This window comes from Onychostoma macrolepis, chromosome 08, assembly GCF_012432095.1.
Source record: "Onychostoma macrolepis isolate SWU-2019 chromosome 08, ASM1243209v1, whole genome shotgun sequence".
Taxonomy (NCBI): Eukaryota; Metazoa; Chordata; class Actinopteri; order Cypriniformes; family Cyprinidae; genus Onychostoma; species Onychostoma macrolepis.
Genome location: NC_081162.1, coordinates 21,230,840 through 21,247,680, shown reverse-complemented (window position 1 = coordinate 21,247,680; position 16,841 = coordinate 21,230,840). Strand labels below are relative to the sequence as shown.

Below are 16,841 nucleotides of genomic sequence, written 5' to 3'. Positions count from 1 at the left end.
TAGGGATAGTTCACCCAAAAAATGAAAATTCTGTCATTCATTACTCACCTTCATGTCATTCCAAACCCGTAAGATCTTCGTTCATCTGTGGAACACAAATTAAGATATTTTTTATGCAATCCAAGAGCTTTCTGAGCTTGCATTTATTTTATCGATGTCCTTACTACGTTTCTGGGCCTTTACCGTGGTAGTTGCATTGCTGTCTATGCAGGGTCAGAAAGCTCTTAGATTTCATCAATAATATCTTAATGTGTGTTCCCAAGATGAATTAAGGTCTTAAGGGTTTGGATTGACATCAGGATGAGTAATTAATGACAGAATGTTAATTTCTGGGTGAACTATTCCTTTAACCACAGACCATATTTTACTCATAAATCAAAAGCTGATGTTTCAAAAACCCATTAGAACTTTGTGAGGAAACTGGCAAATTGGCCTTTCAGGTTGATCTACAAATTGACAGCTCTATTCACATTACTTCATGGTGACAGTTTACATTAATAATTTCTAATTCTAAAATCAATTTTTTATAGCCAAGTACACAGTATTATTTGTTGGAAGACTGGAGAGAGAAATTCAGCTATTAACTTCTCCTCTTCCACAGGCAGAACAAATCAGACAACTCTGAATCATCAGAAACCAAACCAGCCAATTCCCCCCGCAAAAACCCACCTCAGGACTCAGAACCTGCAACTCTGCAGCTCACTGACAGCACACTCCAGCAGTCCCCACAGGCAACTTTGAGTTCCGGTGAGACCGATAATAACAACCACGGATGCTTGAATCAGGATAAGTCCTCCCTCAACACCAGCATCGTGATAGAGGTCACCGACACTCATCCATCCATGGAGCTGACCTCCATTACGGGTTTGAGCATCCCTGCACCTGATAACCCTACTTATAAGACCAGCTAGACTGATTGTTGTTGGTTTTTGCTGGATTGGTGCTGGTCTAGCTAGAGGAAGACAGCAGGACCAAGCTGTTCACTAGCAATGGCCATTAACATGCTCTTTCTGGTGAAGCTGTTTAGCAAAATACATTTTTGGTGGTTAAGCTACTTAAAAAAAATCCTAGTAGTAACACCATGACCAGCAATGCAGGTCTTCTCAGCAGGGAAAGTACACAAATATAAACATATATTATTTTATTCAGATTTCTTCATATCGGTACAATACTTCACCTACACCACAAAACATTAGACACATAGTCTTATATAATGTTTCATAAAACTTCATAAATGAGTTCATCCTTATATTTGACTTTGACTCCAATGTATTTCTAATGCTCAGAAAGAACAGCCTCATATTTTTTCATAAAGATTTTTAGCAAATGAATAATTTTTCTTTTATATATTCCAATATATTCTATAGAAGATCTATAATACTTAATATAATACAATGTTATAATAATATGATATAAGTATATCTACATAATATTTATCCTATATGCAATAGCTATATTAGTAATATTGTGCAACAAGCTCCCAGTTGTCATACTGAGTTGAAATAAACATAAAAATAACACTAAAAATAAAAATAACAATACATTTGAACTATTATATTTTTATTATAAATGATCTATAACGTCTTTAATATTTTATATTATATAATATTATTTTATATATATATATTATATATCTGTAATATCTAATAACCAAAAAATCCATCATGTAAAAGCTCCCAATTTCTAATATATACCTGGATTTTACAGGTAATAGTAAAGACGTGGAGGCCTTAAAGACAGAGAAAGAAGAGGAAACCCCAGACGCACCAAAAGCCCCTCCTCCTGTCAGCATGTTCATCTTCAAACCCAACAACCCGTAAGGCTGAATGTTTATAGAACCACAGCTATATTATATGTTTTATGAATATTTTCTCATTTAATCTCTTACTCTTTCTATTTTACATCTCTTTCACAGGGTCCGCAGGGCCTGCCACTATATTGTCAATCTTCGTTATTTCGAGATGTCAATCCTTCTTGTGATCGCCGCCAGCAGTATCGCCTTGGCTGCTGAAGACCCTGTCAACACTAATTCGAACAGGAACAAAGTAAGAATTCCCCTCCACCGCCATGTCTCTATTTTTCAATATTTTTGTATACAACAACCATTTGTAAATAGTTCTGCTGCAGTTCTCAGATGGTTTAAATTAGAGTTGCATTTGTATTTTATTAAGTGCTTGTAAGGAAACTTAAAAGCAATGCTGAGTATCTTTAACTTACTTAATTTACACATTACCCATCATTAGATGACATAAATATTTTTGTATAATTTTCATGTTCTGCAGTATGACAGGCTATATTTAAAACTACTGTAAACTGTAATTTTTTTATGCTTTTACAATGCATGAAAGTTCCATGACCTCATATTAAATGAGATACTAAATGAAATATTGTGCTTTTAAAAATTATTTTGTCATCTTAAAAAAAAAATGCTGACCTAACACTTTTCTGACCTAATGAATGCGTAGGAAATTTAATCTAAAAATGTTGATTAAAAATAGAAATGTTACAACTACCCAGTGCCATTACAAATGCAACATCTGTTACTTTGAACAAATAAAAAAGGGAATTTATTTCCAAATAAAATCTTTCATTTTTGACAATATAAATACAGTAAATACATAGTAGATAGATGTTTGAGTTTCTTTGGTCCTGATGATATTGTTTCCTGTTGGTCATGGAGTGTTTGGCATTGTTTGCAAGGTAATAGAAATTAGATTTTTGTTGCAGGTTTTAAATTTCCCTAGTGACAGCGCACCAGCTGTATAAAACCACAGATAATTACATGCTAAGACTCTTCCAGTAATAGTTGGTGAGATCTTGTTTGTATGTTAACGAATTACATAAGCATGTACATAAATTACATAATAATGTTCTCGATGTTGAAAACTGAAAAGCTGAAAAAGAGAAGCTGAAGAAGTCGCCTCTTTCTCTTTCAGAAATGCACAAACTTCTATTTAAATCTATAAAGTGAGGGTAATGTCAGTGCTGTGATATTACCAGTTGATCCATCATGAAAATAGCAACATTCTGGCTTGTTCAAATTTAGCCGTCAGTGGCAAACGATGCTAATGGCTCATAAGTCTCATGTATTTGCGTGTTTGCTAATGCTGACTTTGTAATCCTTTTTGGATTACTGTCTTTATGTGTAATAGGTGCTGCGCTATTTTGATTATGTATTCACTGGTGTCTTCACATTTGAAATGATAATCAAGGTAAGTTCATGGATTGTTCTGGTTTTCATGTTCTGTATGTTCCTCAGTATGTATGCAATGTATTACATAAATATACTATGCATGTTGTTATCATATCTTTCTCAGATGATTGAGCAGGGTTTGATCTTACATGATGGCTCCTATTTCCGTGACCTGTGGAACATTCTGGACTTCATAGTTGTGGTGGGAGCTCTGGTGGCCTTTGCCCTCACGTGAGTCAAATGAATCCAAACATGAGATATTACAAGTGTAAATTAGTATTCTGTTGGTAAATCTGAAACATGTTGAAGCTTTTTAGCTGCATTGCTCAAATGTTTTGTTATTCATCTTCAAATTCCATTAATGTCGTGTGACAACTACATGAGTTATGTGAGGAAAAACATTCAGACATTCCAAATTCTTGACACGTATTGATGTTAGTTGATGCTCTCTTTTCTGTGTTGTAAGTGTAAAGCATTTATTTGTTCATTGAGAAGCTCTCTGTTTCAGAATGCCTGTCTGTTTCTCATTTTTTCTCTCTGTTGGTCTTCTTGTGGATTGTGGCTCACGGCATCTGGCAGGAATGTGATGGGGTAAACACATTCTCTTGTGAATTTGTGCCATATAATAGTGTGTGTGTGTGTATGTGTGTGTGTGTGTTTGTGTGTGTGTGTGTTTGTATTTGTACATGAGAATTAGGACAGTTTTTGATTTGTTTAGTTATGTATGTTTTCATGCTATACAGGAGTAACACAGGAAGAGACATTAAAACCATCAAATCACTGCGTGTTCTCAGAGTATTGAGGCCTCTTAAGACTATTAAAAGACTTCCCAAACTCAAGGTATGTGAACATGAAAGGAATACACTCGCAAGTCAGGGGTCAAAAGGTATGTATGTTTGTTTGTTTTAAAAGAAATGAACACTTTTATTCTTTATGAATGCATTAAATTGGTAAAATGTGACAGTGCTATTTCTATTTCTATTTCAAATAAATGCTATTTTTTAATTTTCTATTCATCAAAGGATCTTAAAAAAAGATCACAATTTCCACAAAAGTATTAAGCAGCACAACTGTTTTTAACATTGATAAAAATAAGAGATGTTTCTTTAGCAACAGATGATCTAAAGGATCATGTATTTTTACTGTGGTTTTGATCAAATAAATTCAGCTTTGGTGAGCATAAGAAGGGTTCTTTCAAAAATAAATATTTTTAAAAAATGTTTGTGTAGGTACAAATCTTTGTTGAATTGCAAGACATTATTGGATTAGGCAATTAGTTGAATACTTGATTAGTTGAACAGTGTGTGTGTGTATCTGTGTTGCTCATTTTGAATCACTTGAGGTTAATTATTTGACATGTGGTCAGCAAAGCAGCAGAACAAGATCAAACAAGAGGGAAAGTGATGAAACTCTCTTGCCATGTGTGAAAAGACTGCATAAGTATTTTCAGTTCCCAGTCCTCACACATGGGAACTCTCTCCAGTCTGACAGAGCTCTCAGTGTGTATGTGTGTGTGTTTGTGTATGTAAGAACGAGAGAGACTTGGTGTAAGAGGTGGAAAAAGAGCCAGCAAAAAAGAAAAAAACTGTGGGAACAAAAGAGGCAAAGTGATCAAATGTGAGAGACAGATTTAAGAGACAGAAGGACAACTGCTTTTCTCAAATATAGCAAATTTCATTGGAGACTTAAGGGTTGCAAATTTCTCAGCTGGGAAAAGATTGCTTTTTTAACTGCTTTCATTTTGTACTGACCATTACAAGAACACTTTAGCACAACAGTCAACTGAAATATTTCCAAATATCACCAAAGAATGGTCAAATAGGTCCATTTTACATGCACAGATTTTTGTCAGTCCATATTTTTGTGCATGCATAATTTCAGTTATAAAGCTGAAATAAAATAAAATATGAATATTACAAGAAAAATGTAAATGCAAAAAAAAAAGAAAGAAAATTAGAAATGTTGCCTTGGCATTCTAATTGAAATAATATAAGTTTAAGTACTAAAATTTCCAAAATAAAAACTGAAATAACAATAAAGTTAAATAGAAATAATACAATTGTCATTATCTCTCATTGTTCTTTCTCCCTTTTTGATTTGCAGGCAGTGTTTGACTGTGTGGTCACATCGCTAAAAAATGTCTTCAACATCCTCATCGTCTACAAGCTCTTTATGTTCATATTTGCAGTCATTGCAGTGCAGCTTTTCAAAGGGAAATTTTACTACTGTACCGACAGTTCCAAGGACACAGAACATGAGTGCAAGTGGGTGCCCATTACATCTGCAATATAAATTTTAAATACAATTCTAAAATTGATTTTAAAGCTGCTCAGACATTATTCAAAGCTCAGAAGACTTTAGAAAATGTCAATGCTGCTATGAATAGAAGAATGACATTTTAGGAGCACAACATCTTACCTGCAAATGATGTGGGAAATGTTTTTTTCTTAATGCTTTATAGGGGTTACTACATTGACTATGACAAAGACAAGAAAAAGGAGAAACGAGAGTGGAAGAGACGTGATTTTCATTATGATAACATCATCTGGGCTCTGTTGACTCTCTTCACTGTATCCACTGGGGAAGGGTGGCCGCAGTAAGAGCCAACTTTAGTATACATGTTTTCACACTGTATCATTTTGACAAACTTATTAATACCTTAAGAAGATTAGCATTATACTTAACACCTTTCTAGAAGCTGTGTGCTGATATCTGCAAATTCACATTTTCACTTTCTAGAGTAGTGGTTCTCAACCTTTTTTACTCCAAGGCTTGAAAAAATTACTTGGAAAAAATGTCACTGCAGACATTCTTTACAAATTAAAAGTACTTACTCTGCTAAATCTGGTTTGTTTGTGCATCAGTAATAACAGATTCACATGCGCCTAATGTATGACTCCTGTATGCCACTGTACTTCAGTTACAGTCATCATCAATCAAAACTTTATTAGCACGACGTTGGTTTGTTTCATCCAACCAAGAGCTGTAATTTGCGTATCATATGCTCCTGCAGTGGTTAGGTGTTTTGAGCCACCGTTCAGTCTGTATTTCACAGCATGGAAAGAAATGGCTTGGGCTGCTCCAAAACAATCGAAAGAATACATAGGAGAGAGATGGTGTTTTGTTAATTCTTTAATTTAACATAATAATTGTAAAATTAATGAATAATATGAATATATTTCATTCTCGTGGCCCCTCTGGAGAATCAGTGATGCCCCATAGTGGGCTGCGGCCTCCCGGTTGAGAGCCACTATTCTAGAGGTAACTTACACTGCAAAAAACATTGCTTGCAAATCAACTGGCATATATAAATGTTGCTAGAGCACTAACATAATTTTCTGAATCATTTTGTAATGATTTTAATTAAACCAACTACTCTAAAGCTCTCCTCAAGTTCGGACAAGTGTCTTAGCAGAGTAATCACAGATGTGGTTCATTACATTAACTATTCACATGTCCCACTAATGTTTGGCAGCCACAAAGTGTCCAAATATTATATAGCATAGACAAATGTATATAGATTAGTCTGTAATTTGACTCTTTGGCATTGTAGAGTTTTGCAGCACTCTGTGGATGTGACCGAGGAGGACCGGGGTCCCAGTCAGGGAAACAGAATGGAGATGTCCATCTTTTACGTCATTTATTTTGTGGTGTTCCCCTTCTTCTTCGTCAACATATTTGTGGCCCTCATCATCATCACCTTCCAAGAGCAGGGTGACAAAATGATGGAGGAGTGCAGTCTGGAGAAAAACGAGGTTACTGCTCCCGTTTTTATGTTTGTGTTGCAAATCCAGCCGAGTGCATGTGTGTAGTAATGTGCATAGAAGCAATTGCACATACTTGAAGCAACATCTTGATGTTCTTATGTGATTTGCTGTTGAATGTTTATCAGAGCGCTGGCTCTTGTGCACATGACATGAGTGCTTTTCATAGAAGTATTCATTTTCTTCACTTCAGCAGTCTCACAGGTCCTTTTGAATGAAAAGTGCTCCAGATTCAAGACATTATTCTGACATCCAAATATTTGTGCATGTATACATTATCGACCCAAAGTTAATGTCGCTGATATTGGCATGTGTATCTTCATTCATAACGAACTCAGAGATAAATCTACTGGTGCAAAATATATATATGTATTCATGCCCTTTAATGGATAGTCCACTCCAAAAAAAAAAAGAAAAAGTAATTTACTTGCCATTTACTCAAACTTGTGTCGTTACATATCTGAATGCATTTCTTTCTTCTGTGGAACACAAAAGATGACATTTTGAAGGGTCCAGGACTGTGCACGGAGCTTTTGAGGGGCATGTGCTGAAACTGAAAAAGGGCACCCCCCCCCTTTTTTTTTATTGGTCACATCTTAATGACAAATTAAATAGTCTTAATCCACTGTGAAATAAAGATTTCACTGTGATCTGATTCTGAAATGTTTTTTTTTAGTTACTACAACATTACAAAACTATGTTTTACTACATTTATACATGTGAAGAAGGGCGGAATCTATACTAGATTCAAAAATTAGCGAGCTAGTGAATGCGTGCATATTAACAGCGTAAATATGAATGAACCATGCCACCATATAATATGATTAAATGTTAATAAATTAAGTGTATCAGCAATGAATCAAAGAAGCAATTTCTTAGAAATATATTTTACCTTGGTGACGAGGATCAGTTACAGGGTTTTTGACCAGCAAATGTGTGCAAATGTGCATTTTGTCCATCATTAAAGTGGCGGCATCACATTACGTTTTCATCAACAGGTTTGTTGTAGCTATATGGGCGCTCAGTTTTTCCTGTTGTAAAATACATTTGGTATCGCTGTATTTATTCAAACAACAAGATCTTTATTTGCCCTTGCAAGACTTTGTTCAGCTGCTGTAGAACTTAAGTTTATTCAGTCAAGATAGAGGGGGTGGAGTTATGAGGTTTTAATAACAGTTTGAGCAGATCCAACAAGATTTAGTGACAAGCTCTACCTTTCATTGGCTAAATATTTATAAAAAAAAAAAAAAGACGTAACACGATAGATATAAAGGGTGACCAACAGCATTGATTTATTGAAGAGAAAAAAAACACCACCACCAAAAAAGGGCACTTTGGAGTGTAAGGGCAAAAATGGCAGGGCCTGTTTGGGTCCCATTGATTTTCATTGCATTTTTTGCCCATACTATGGAAGTCAGTGGGACCTGAAACTTGAACCTGAAAACTTTTTTCTCAGACATTGTGACCTGAATCGTGCACAAAAGTGCAAGCGATATTATGTAATCTTTTGCAAGGTTAATTGCAAATGTGTTAGAGGAACATTCTTACTGTATATTTCTCTCTTAGAGGGCTTGTATCGACTTTGCCATCAGTGCCAAACCTTTGACTCGCTACATGCCCCAGAACAGACAGACCTTACAATACCGGCTGTGGCACTTTGTGGTGTCTCCTGTATTTGAATACACCATACTGACGATGATCGCCCTTAACACCATTGTTCTCATGATGAAGGTAAGGAGGAATTTCTTTGTTGCTGCACTGTGATCTCTTTCTTTTACCATAAAAAAAATATTTCAAATCACTGTTTCCTCCACTTATTTATTCATTTAGCCATGCAAAAAAATACCTTCCCACCACTTTGCGTTGAGTTATGCTGAAGCTAAAAGGGTTTGTTTGCTATAGCTGTACATTATCCCTTAAATATAATGACAGAAATGTAAGGATGTATTATTCTTTTAAATGCCTTTGTTGTGAAAATTAAATGTAAACTTATTTTAAGCCTGTGAGTATTCCTAGGACAATACTTCTTTCTCTGTGGGTGTATTTGTCAAAATAAATTGGGTTGATTTAGCTGTTTTTCAGCCCCTGCTGGTGACCCCTCGTCTGTGATACTGCTGGAAAACCAGACAGTCATGAGTCACAGCTTATTAAATATTGATCTGAAGCACCAGCTACTATTTAACTTCTCTTCATTAGCTTTAGCCTGACATCTCCCGTGACTAATTTCACCTGGAGTTAGAGGTTGGCCTCCACTAGTCATCATGTCTGTGGTGGTCTGCCTAACGCTGAAGCATAGACAGAGTAATAGAGCACAGATATTTTTAGCTATTGTACTGAAGTCTGAACAGCTTCCTTTCTCTCTGTCCGTCTTATTCATTTAGTTTTCAGTTTTAATTTTCAAAGTGCTTTATTGGCATACTAGCATCCATCCAGGTTTTAATTGGATCGTGAAATGTGGGTGTCCACATTAGAATGGTTCCAGACCTGAATATGTGTAAAATGATGCTTACTGTAAATAGTTTTGGCTATTGCTTAACATTATTTGTAAGCCTGCACACAGCACAAGTGACATTAGTAGAAAAGGATTATCTGTTTTGTAATTAGGCCTAGGTCTTAGGTTGTTTGAATACTTGGGCAGTTTTAAGAAAGTTGAAGTTGGCTCTCAGTGCTTAGTGTATTTGTATTACTAAGCTGTTGCCATAATCAGTGGTTGCCAAGACATTGCTAGGCAGAAATTTATGATCGTCATGTGATTCATATAGACATCAAAAGTTCATGGCAAAACATTGGAATACATAGGGTGAGACAGACAGAACTGTGATTTTTAGTCACCTGTAGCCAATTAATGCATTTATTTATAACATTTAAATAGCACATTATATCAGTGTTGTTTTTAAAACACTTTAAGTTACTATGGTTGAAGATCATGTTGTTGTTGTTTTTCAAGTCACGTGTAATCAAGTTTTAATGTTCATTGCGGTGAGTCATGGTTACTGAGGGTCTAATTAATCTTAATGGCACGTTGTTGCAAATAAGTGAAATATAAGATTAAATTAAATAGAGTTAAACTTTAATGTTTTCAATTCTTATGCACCTTTCAACTATTAATATATAAATATATTCATATAAAAATTTAAAACACTTTAAGACATTGTTTTACACATTTAATCATATTTTATGCATGTTGACTTTGGTATTTACAGCAGTGTAATTATTAATACATTTCTAATAATCCAAATAGGATGTTGTTCTTGTAAATGAAAGTTTCTACATTACAAATCTGTTATCAATTGTGACTGTGACGAAGGAATGCACTTTTGTATGTTGATTCAGAGTTGGCATCATCTGAATGTCCTCACAGGGGTAATAATCTAAATATGGCTGTTAAATATGGCTGTAAAGACTACAACAACAGCAAAAAAAGTGATGTAATCATACTTGGGTGTTTGCACTTTTCCACAAAGATCACACCAATAGGAAGTTCAAAAGAAGCCTTTTCTCGAATTACACAACTATAGATGAAACTGCATTAAGAGAACTGATTTTACAATTACAGTAATAGGCTGTTTATTGTTTTGTTATGCATTGCTAACTAATCCAGTAGACTGTGCCAGACAATAGTCTCTTCTGCTGCAAGTGTGCTACTGGTATTTGGCGATAAGTTCCAAGAACTACTGAAAGGCTCCATGATCCGCCATTGCCGTAAAAAACAAAATGGTCCATTGGAGTGAATGGAGATGACACAACTCTCTCTCTCAATGGCCCTGGTTTCTAGGTGGTTGCTTGGGTGTTGCTCATTTGTTGCTTTGGTGCTTTTCTGGTTGCTAAGTTGTTTTGGGTGGCAGTTGCAAGCCTGTTGCTGCTTGGATGTTATGTTGCTAGACAGTTGCTAAGGTATTATGGGTGGTTGTTAGGACATTAACAAATAATTGCTAAGGTGTTTTGAGTGTTTGCTAGGATGTGGTTATTAGATAGATAGATACAACCTGAATTCTGGAAATGTTGGGACGTTTTTTAAATTCAAATAAAATGAAAACGAAAAGACTTTCAAATAGGGCTGCACGATATTGGGAAAAACTCACATTGCGATATTTTGTTTTTCATGCGATATGAAAAAAATAATCACCCGATGACTTGAATAGCTCTATTTGGAAACAAAAAAAATCAATGATTGGGGTGATTTTGTAGGTGACCAAATCAGCATAGAAAATAAACAAATTACAAGCATAGATAAATATAATAGAACAAAGATACAAATGAAATAAACTGCTTTGTATTTTTAAGGCAAGTCTAACAAGTATTCAGGTACAGAAATTGAATAATCAAATGTAAAATAACACTGCATAGTCTTCACTGTATGAAATCTGTGTTAAAGCTACAAAAGTGATTTTTCTCTATGTTTTGTTGTTTGATTAACATGATACAGAAAGCAACAGGGACATTAAACTGCTGTTATTGTTATCTCCTTTCTTTCTCAATTGTTTACCTTCACCTAAAACATAAGCAACTGTTTTTTACAAGGATACTTGCAGAGAGACATGCATTTTGACATAGTTTTGCACATATTTGTCATTTCAGGCACAAATAGTAGTGGAAGTGAATGGAATTCAGTGTTTACGTGCATCTGCATAGCTCTCACCGTGTCTACACTGGACGCAAGCAGCACGACGCGATGCGACAAAATACAATAGAACCAATTATAATCAGTGATGCTGTGTGACTGACTACACTGGATGCGGCGGGACGCGACAAATTCCCGCCAATAAACTGATGCCACGTTCTATTTATGATGTACTGACACAAAGTTCAAATGATTGGCAACAGTTGCTTTGTCACGTCCAGTGTAGACAGACTGGGGCTGTTCACATGGCACACCTAAAAACACGTGGAAAACGCCAGCTGCACCGCTTTCTCCTTCTTTCCAAAGTGCTCAAGAGCTTGCGCTTTCGTGGCGTCTGCCATTGCTAAGTAACCTTGTCCTGCACTCTCCTCAACGACGCAGAAGTTTAAAAATGGATATCTCTGTACAGCTGTCACATCCATTGTAGACACGATGCTTGTGTATGAGCAAACGATCAGTATAAATATAATGATCAGTATAAGCCTGTGACTATCACGGATGCGCACATCGCAATATCGATGCTAAAACGATATATCGTGCAGCCCTACTTTCAAATCACATAAGCCAATATTTTTATTCACAACAGAACATAGAGAACATAATTCTTATTTTAAACTGAGAAATTTTATACTTTTATCCACTAAATCAGCTCATTTCAAATTTGATGCCAGCTAAAGGTCTCAAAAAAGTTGGCACGGGGGCAACAAAGGGCTGAAAAAACATCTAGCAACTAATTAAGTTAATTGACATCAGGTCTGTAACATGATTAGCTATAAAATGGATGTCTTAGAGAGGCAGAGTCTCTCAGAAGTAAACATGGGCAGAGGCTCTCCAATCTGTGAAAGAGTCCGTGAAAAGATATACTTTAAAAAAAGGAATACTTTAAAAACAATGTTCCTCAACGTCAAATTGCAAAGGCTTTGCAAATCTCATCATCTACAGTGCATAACATCATCAAAAGATTCAGAGAAACTGGAGAAATCTCTGTGGGACAAGGCCGAAGACCTTTGTTGGATGCCCATGGTCTTCAGGCCCTCAGACGACACTCCATCACTCATCGCCATGATTCTGTCATTGACATTACTAAATGGGCCCAGGAATACTTCCAGAAACCACTGTCGGTAAACACAATCCACCGTGCCATCTGCAGATGCCAACTAAAGCTCCATCATGCAAAAACGAAGCCATATGTGAACATGGTCCAGAAGCACCGTCGTGTCCTGTGGGCCAAGGCTCATTTAAAATGGACTGTTTCAAAGTGGAAAAGTGTTCTATGGTCAGACGAGTCCAAATTTGACATTCTTGTTAGAAATCACCGAGGACGCCATGTCCTCCGGGCTAAAGAGGAGGGAGAACTTCCAGCGTGTTATCAGCGTTCAGTTCAAAAGCCAGGATCTCTGATGGTATGGGGTGCATAAGTGCATACAGTATGGGCAGCTTGCATGTTTTGGAAGGCAGTATGAATGCTGAAAGGTATATAAAGGTTTTAGAGCAACATATGCTCCCCTCCAGATGACGTCTATTTCAGGGAAGGCCTTGTGTATTTCAGCAGGACAATGCAAAAGCACATACTGCAGCTATTACAACAGCATGGCTTCGTAGTGGAAGAGTCCGGGTGCTGAATTTGCCTGCCTGCAGTCCAGATCTTTCACCTATAGAGAACATTTGGCACATCATTAAACGAAAAATACGTGAAAGACGACCACGAACTCTTCAGCAGCTGGAAACCTATATTAAGCAAGAATGTTCCAAATTCGAACATCAAAACTCCAGAAACTCATAACCTCAATGCCCAGACGTCTTCAAACTGTTTTGAAAAGAAGAGGAGATGCTGCACCATGGTAAACATGTCCCCGTCCCAGCTATTTTGAGACCTGTAGCAGGCATCAAATTTGAAATGAGCTCATTTTGTGCATAAAATTGTAAAATTTCTGTTTAAACATTTATGTTGTCTATGTTCTATTTTGAATAAAATATTGGCTCATGTGATTTGAAATTCTTTTCGTTTTCATTTTATTCAAATCTAAAAAATGTCCCAACATTTCCGGAATTCAGTTTGTAGATAGATAGATAAATAGATAGATAGATGTAAACTGTAAAAATTTGTTATATATAAAACTAATGAAATATAAAACCTTTATGTTTGTCTCTCTTTTTTGCTTTCTATCAGCATCATGACCCTATTGACGGCTATGACAATGCATTAAAATACCTCAACACTGTGTTCACTGTTATTTTCACTGTGGAATGTGTTCTCAAGATCCTGGCATTTGGTATTATGGTAAGCACACACTGGGAATATGATAACTCTCTCGTTCCTTCTCTCTCTCTCTCTCTCTCTGTCTCTCTCTCTCTCTCTCTCTCTTTCTATATATATATATATATATATATATATATATATGGTCCCACTTTATATTAGGTGGCCTTAACTAATATGTACTTCTATTTAAATTAATCATTTGGTACAATGCACTTATTGTGTACATACAAGTTTTTACATTGTACTTATATTTTTAAAAATACCTATATGTAATTACATTTGTAATTAATTTCTGTAATTACATTTATAATTACACTGTTGACCCACCCTTAAACCTTAACCCACCCTTAAACCTACCCATACCACCAAACCTGTCCCTAACCTTACCCGTATCCCACCTCAATAGCAGCAAAAGTGTTTTGCAATACAATATGAACACAATAAGTATATTGTACTTATTTTTTGATGTAAGTACATAGTAGTTAAGGCCACCTAATATAAAGTGTGACCATATATATATATATATTTATTTATATTTATATACAATGTACATATATATACTGTATATATACAATGAAATGAATTTCTAGCATTCATTATTACTTTTATATCTTTTCAGAATTATTTCAGAGACACATGGAATATATTTGACTTCATCACAGTTCTAGGAAGCATCACTGAAATTGTGGTTGACAAAGTCCACTCAGCAAAAGTGAGAAATCAATCAGCCTCATATACAGTATGTGTTCTTTGTGGGCAGAAGTCATTTGCATGAGCAATTACATCTGTGTTCTAACTGCTTTTTAGCCAGTATTTATTTGCACGAGCCAGCTGCTTTGTGATTGCTATGTGCTCAGTATTTATTTCAACAAGCAGTGCCAGTGACCTTTGTATTCAGATTGGTTTGTGTCCAGTATTTATATGCATAAACAATAACCTCTGTGTTCTGATTGGTTTGCAGAGTTTTAATATGGGCTTTCTGAAGTTATTCCGGGCTGCTCGGCTGATTAAACTTCTGCGTCAGGGCTACACCATCCGTATTCTGCTTTGGACTTTTGTCCAGTCTTTCAAGGTCAGACATGGCTTTTACTGCAGTAGCACTACATTGAAATGCCTTAGGTCCAATCAGACAGAATGTGTCTTTTGCAGTGAGAGGCACCTTTTTTTAATTGAAAAAGCGCCTGAAGTTGAAAAAAAGCATCTCTGAGCAGAAAAGCGCCTGAATTCGCATTTTTTCGATTGTCCAATTTGAGTTCTGACAAACTCTTCCTGTTTACTTTACAGCTTGCAGTGGTTACAGCTCATATGTTCACAATGGAGCGGTTCATAAAGTTTTTATTTTGAACTTTGACTCAAGTATAAAGAAATACAGTCAGACATTCTAAAACACTTAATGTGGCTTATAATGTTTTAAAACAGTGACATTGGAGGACTAAATTCGATAATAAATCCTGATAAAAATTATTAGGCTAACATTAATAACCTTATTAATAATATTACTGTTAATAAAGCAGAATATGAACGCAACGCCCTGCACGTTAAGCCTTTTCTTCCCCGTAGAAAACGCTTAAGGTAGGCTATAATGAAAGGTTCATGCAGCTCGTATGTTCACAATGGAGCGGTTCAGAAAGTTTTTATTTTGAACTTTGATTCAAGTATAAAGAAATACAGTCAGACAGTGGTTAGTTCAAGGCACGGTTTTGGGACATTCTAAAACACTTTAATGTGGCTGAATGTATTAAAACAGTGACATTAGGACCAAATTCGAAAATAATAAATACTAATAAAATTGTTAGGCTTATATTAATAACCTTATTAATAATATTACTATTAATAAAGGAGAATAGCCCAGAATATAAATGCAACTGATTTGGTATTTTTAAATCACCTTTTCATTATAGCCTACCTTAAGCGTTTTATGGGGGAGAAAAAGCTTAGGCTATATGCAGGGCATTGCGTTCATATTCTGGGCTATTCTGCTTTAATATTAATATTAAATAGTAATATATTTAATAGTAATATTATTAATAAGGTTATTAATATTAGCCTAATAATTTTATAAGCTTTTATTATTATAGAATTTGGTCCTCACTGTTTTAAAACATTAAGCCACATTAAGCGTTTTATTATGTCCCAAAACCGTGCCTTGAACTAAGCACCGACTTATTAATTTATTTGAGTCCAAGTTCAAAATAAAACTCTATGAAACGCTCCATTGTGAACATACGAGCTGTAACCACTGCAAGCTGTAAAGTAAACAGGAAGAATTTGTCTGAACTCAAATGGTTTTGCGAGGGAACGCAAATATTTTTGCGAGAGAACGCAAATATCTTTGCGAGAGAACACAAAAGTTTCTCGAGAGAACGCAAAGTTTCTCGAGGGAACGCAAAAGTTTTGCGAGAGAACGCAAAACATTTGAAAAATATTTTTTCCTCCCACCCTGAATTTTTTCCACTCAACCCGAATTTTTCCCACCACAATGTCCTGTAAAAGGCTCCGTATTATCAAGCATCTGGGTTACATAGATTATTAATGGAAAGAGAACCATTCAATCTATATTTCATAAACTGTCATTTTACCTAAAACTTTAACATTATTACATGTATTTTCATCAGGAAATGTAAATATAATTTAATATAAATTTTTTGAGTTTAGTGTTTAACATGAGATTTGTCTTGCAGGCTCTTCCATATGTCTGTCTGCTAATCGCCATGCTCTTTTTCATCTATGCCATCATTGGCATGCAGGTAAAAGTTGTCTTTGTCTCCAGACTTTCCATCTTTATATTCTTATCTCTTTTGTTTTTTTTTCAACTTTTTTATTACTTTACCTCATTAAGCCTGAAAATGTGACAGACACCTTTTATGTGTTTGTAATCTCACTAAAGGTATTCGGCAACATCAAGCTAAATACAAAAAGCCATATCAACGAACACAATAACTTTAAGACATTTTTTGGTGCACTCATGCTGTTGTTTAGGTAAGATTCACTTCTTTTTTGTTG

General features: G+C 35.5%; 1 protein-coding gene across 10 annotated transcripts in view; it reads left to right on the top strand.

The window, feature by feature from the left end:
* Positions 1-16,841, top strand: part of LOC131545740 (probable voltage-dependent R-type calcium channel subunit alpha-1E) — an 84,945-nt gene that overhangs the window by 54,321 nt on the left and 13,783 nt on the right. For 5 of the 10 annotated variants that reach the window (XM_058784830.1, XM_058784839.1, XM_058784837.1 and 2 more), the window contains 16 exons: positions 602-864; positions 1,708-1,816; positions 1,916-2,045; positions 3,153-3,212; positions 3,318-3,424; positions 3,773-3,784; positions 3,937-4,033; positions 5,297-5,457; positions 5,655-5,789; positions 6,747-6,948; positions 8,524-8,688; positions 13,749-13,859; positions 14,458-14,577; positions 14,800-14,910; positions 16,520-16,585; positions 16,726-16,817. In XM_058784830.1, the coding sequence (XP_058640813.1) occupies positions 602-864; positions 1,708-1,816; positions 1,916-2,045; positions 3,153-3,212; positions 3,318-3,424; positions 3,773-3,784; positions 3,937-4,033; positions 5,297-5,457; positions 5,655-5,789; positions 6,747-6,948; positions 8,524-8,688; positions 13,749-13,859; positions 14,458-14,577; positions 14,800-14,910; positions 16,520-16,585; positions 16,726-16,817 (1,941 nt within the window). The remainder of the gene's footprint in view (positions 1-601; positions 865-1,707; positions 1,817-1,915; positions 2,046-3,152; positions 3,213-3,317; positions 3,425-3,772; positions 3,785-3,936; positions 4,034-5,296; positions 5,458-5,654; positions 5,790-6,746; positions 6,949-8,523; positions 8,689-13,748; positions 13,860-14,457; positions 14,578-14,799; positions 14,911-16,519; positions 16,586-16,725; positions 16,818-16,841) is intronic. The other 5 variants (XM_058784832.1, XM_058784834.1, XM_058784835.1 and 2 more) reach the window with 3 other exon arrangements.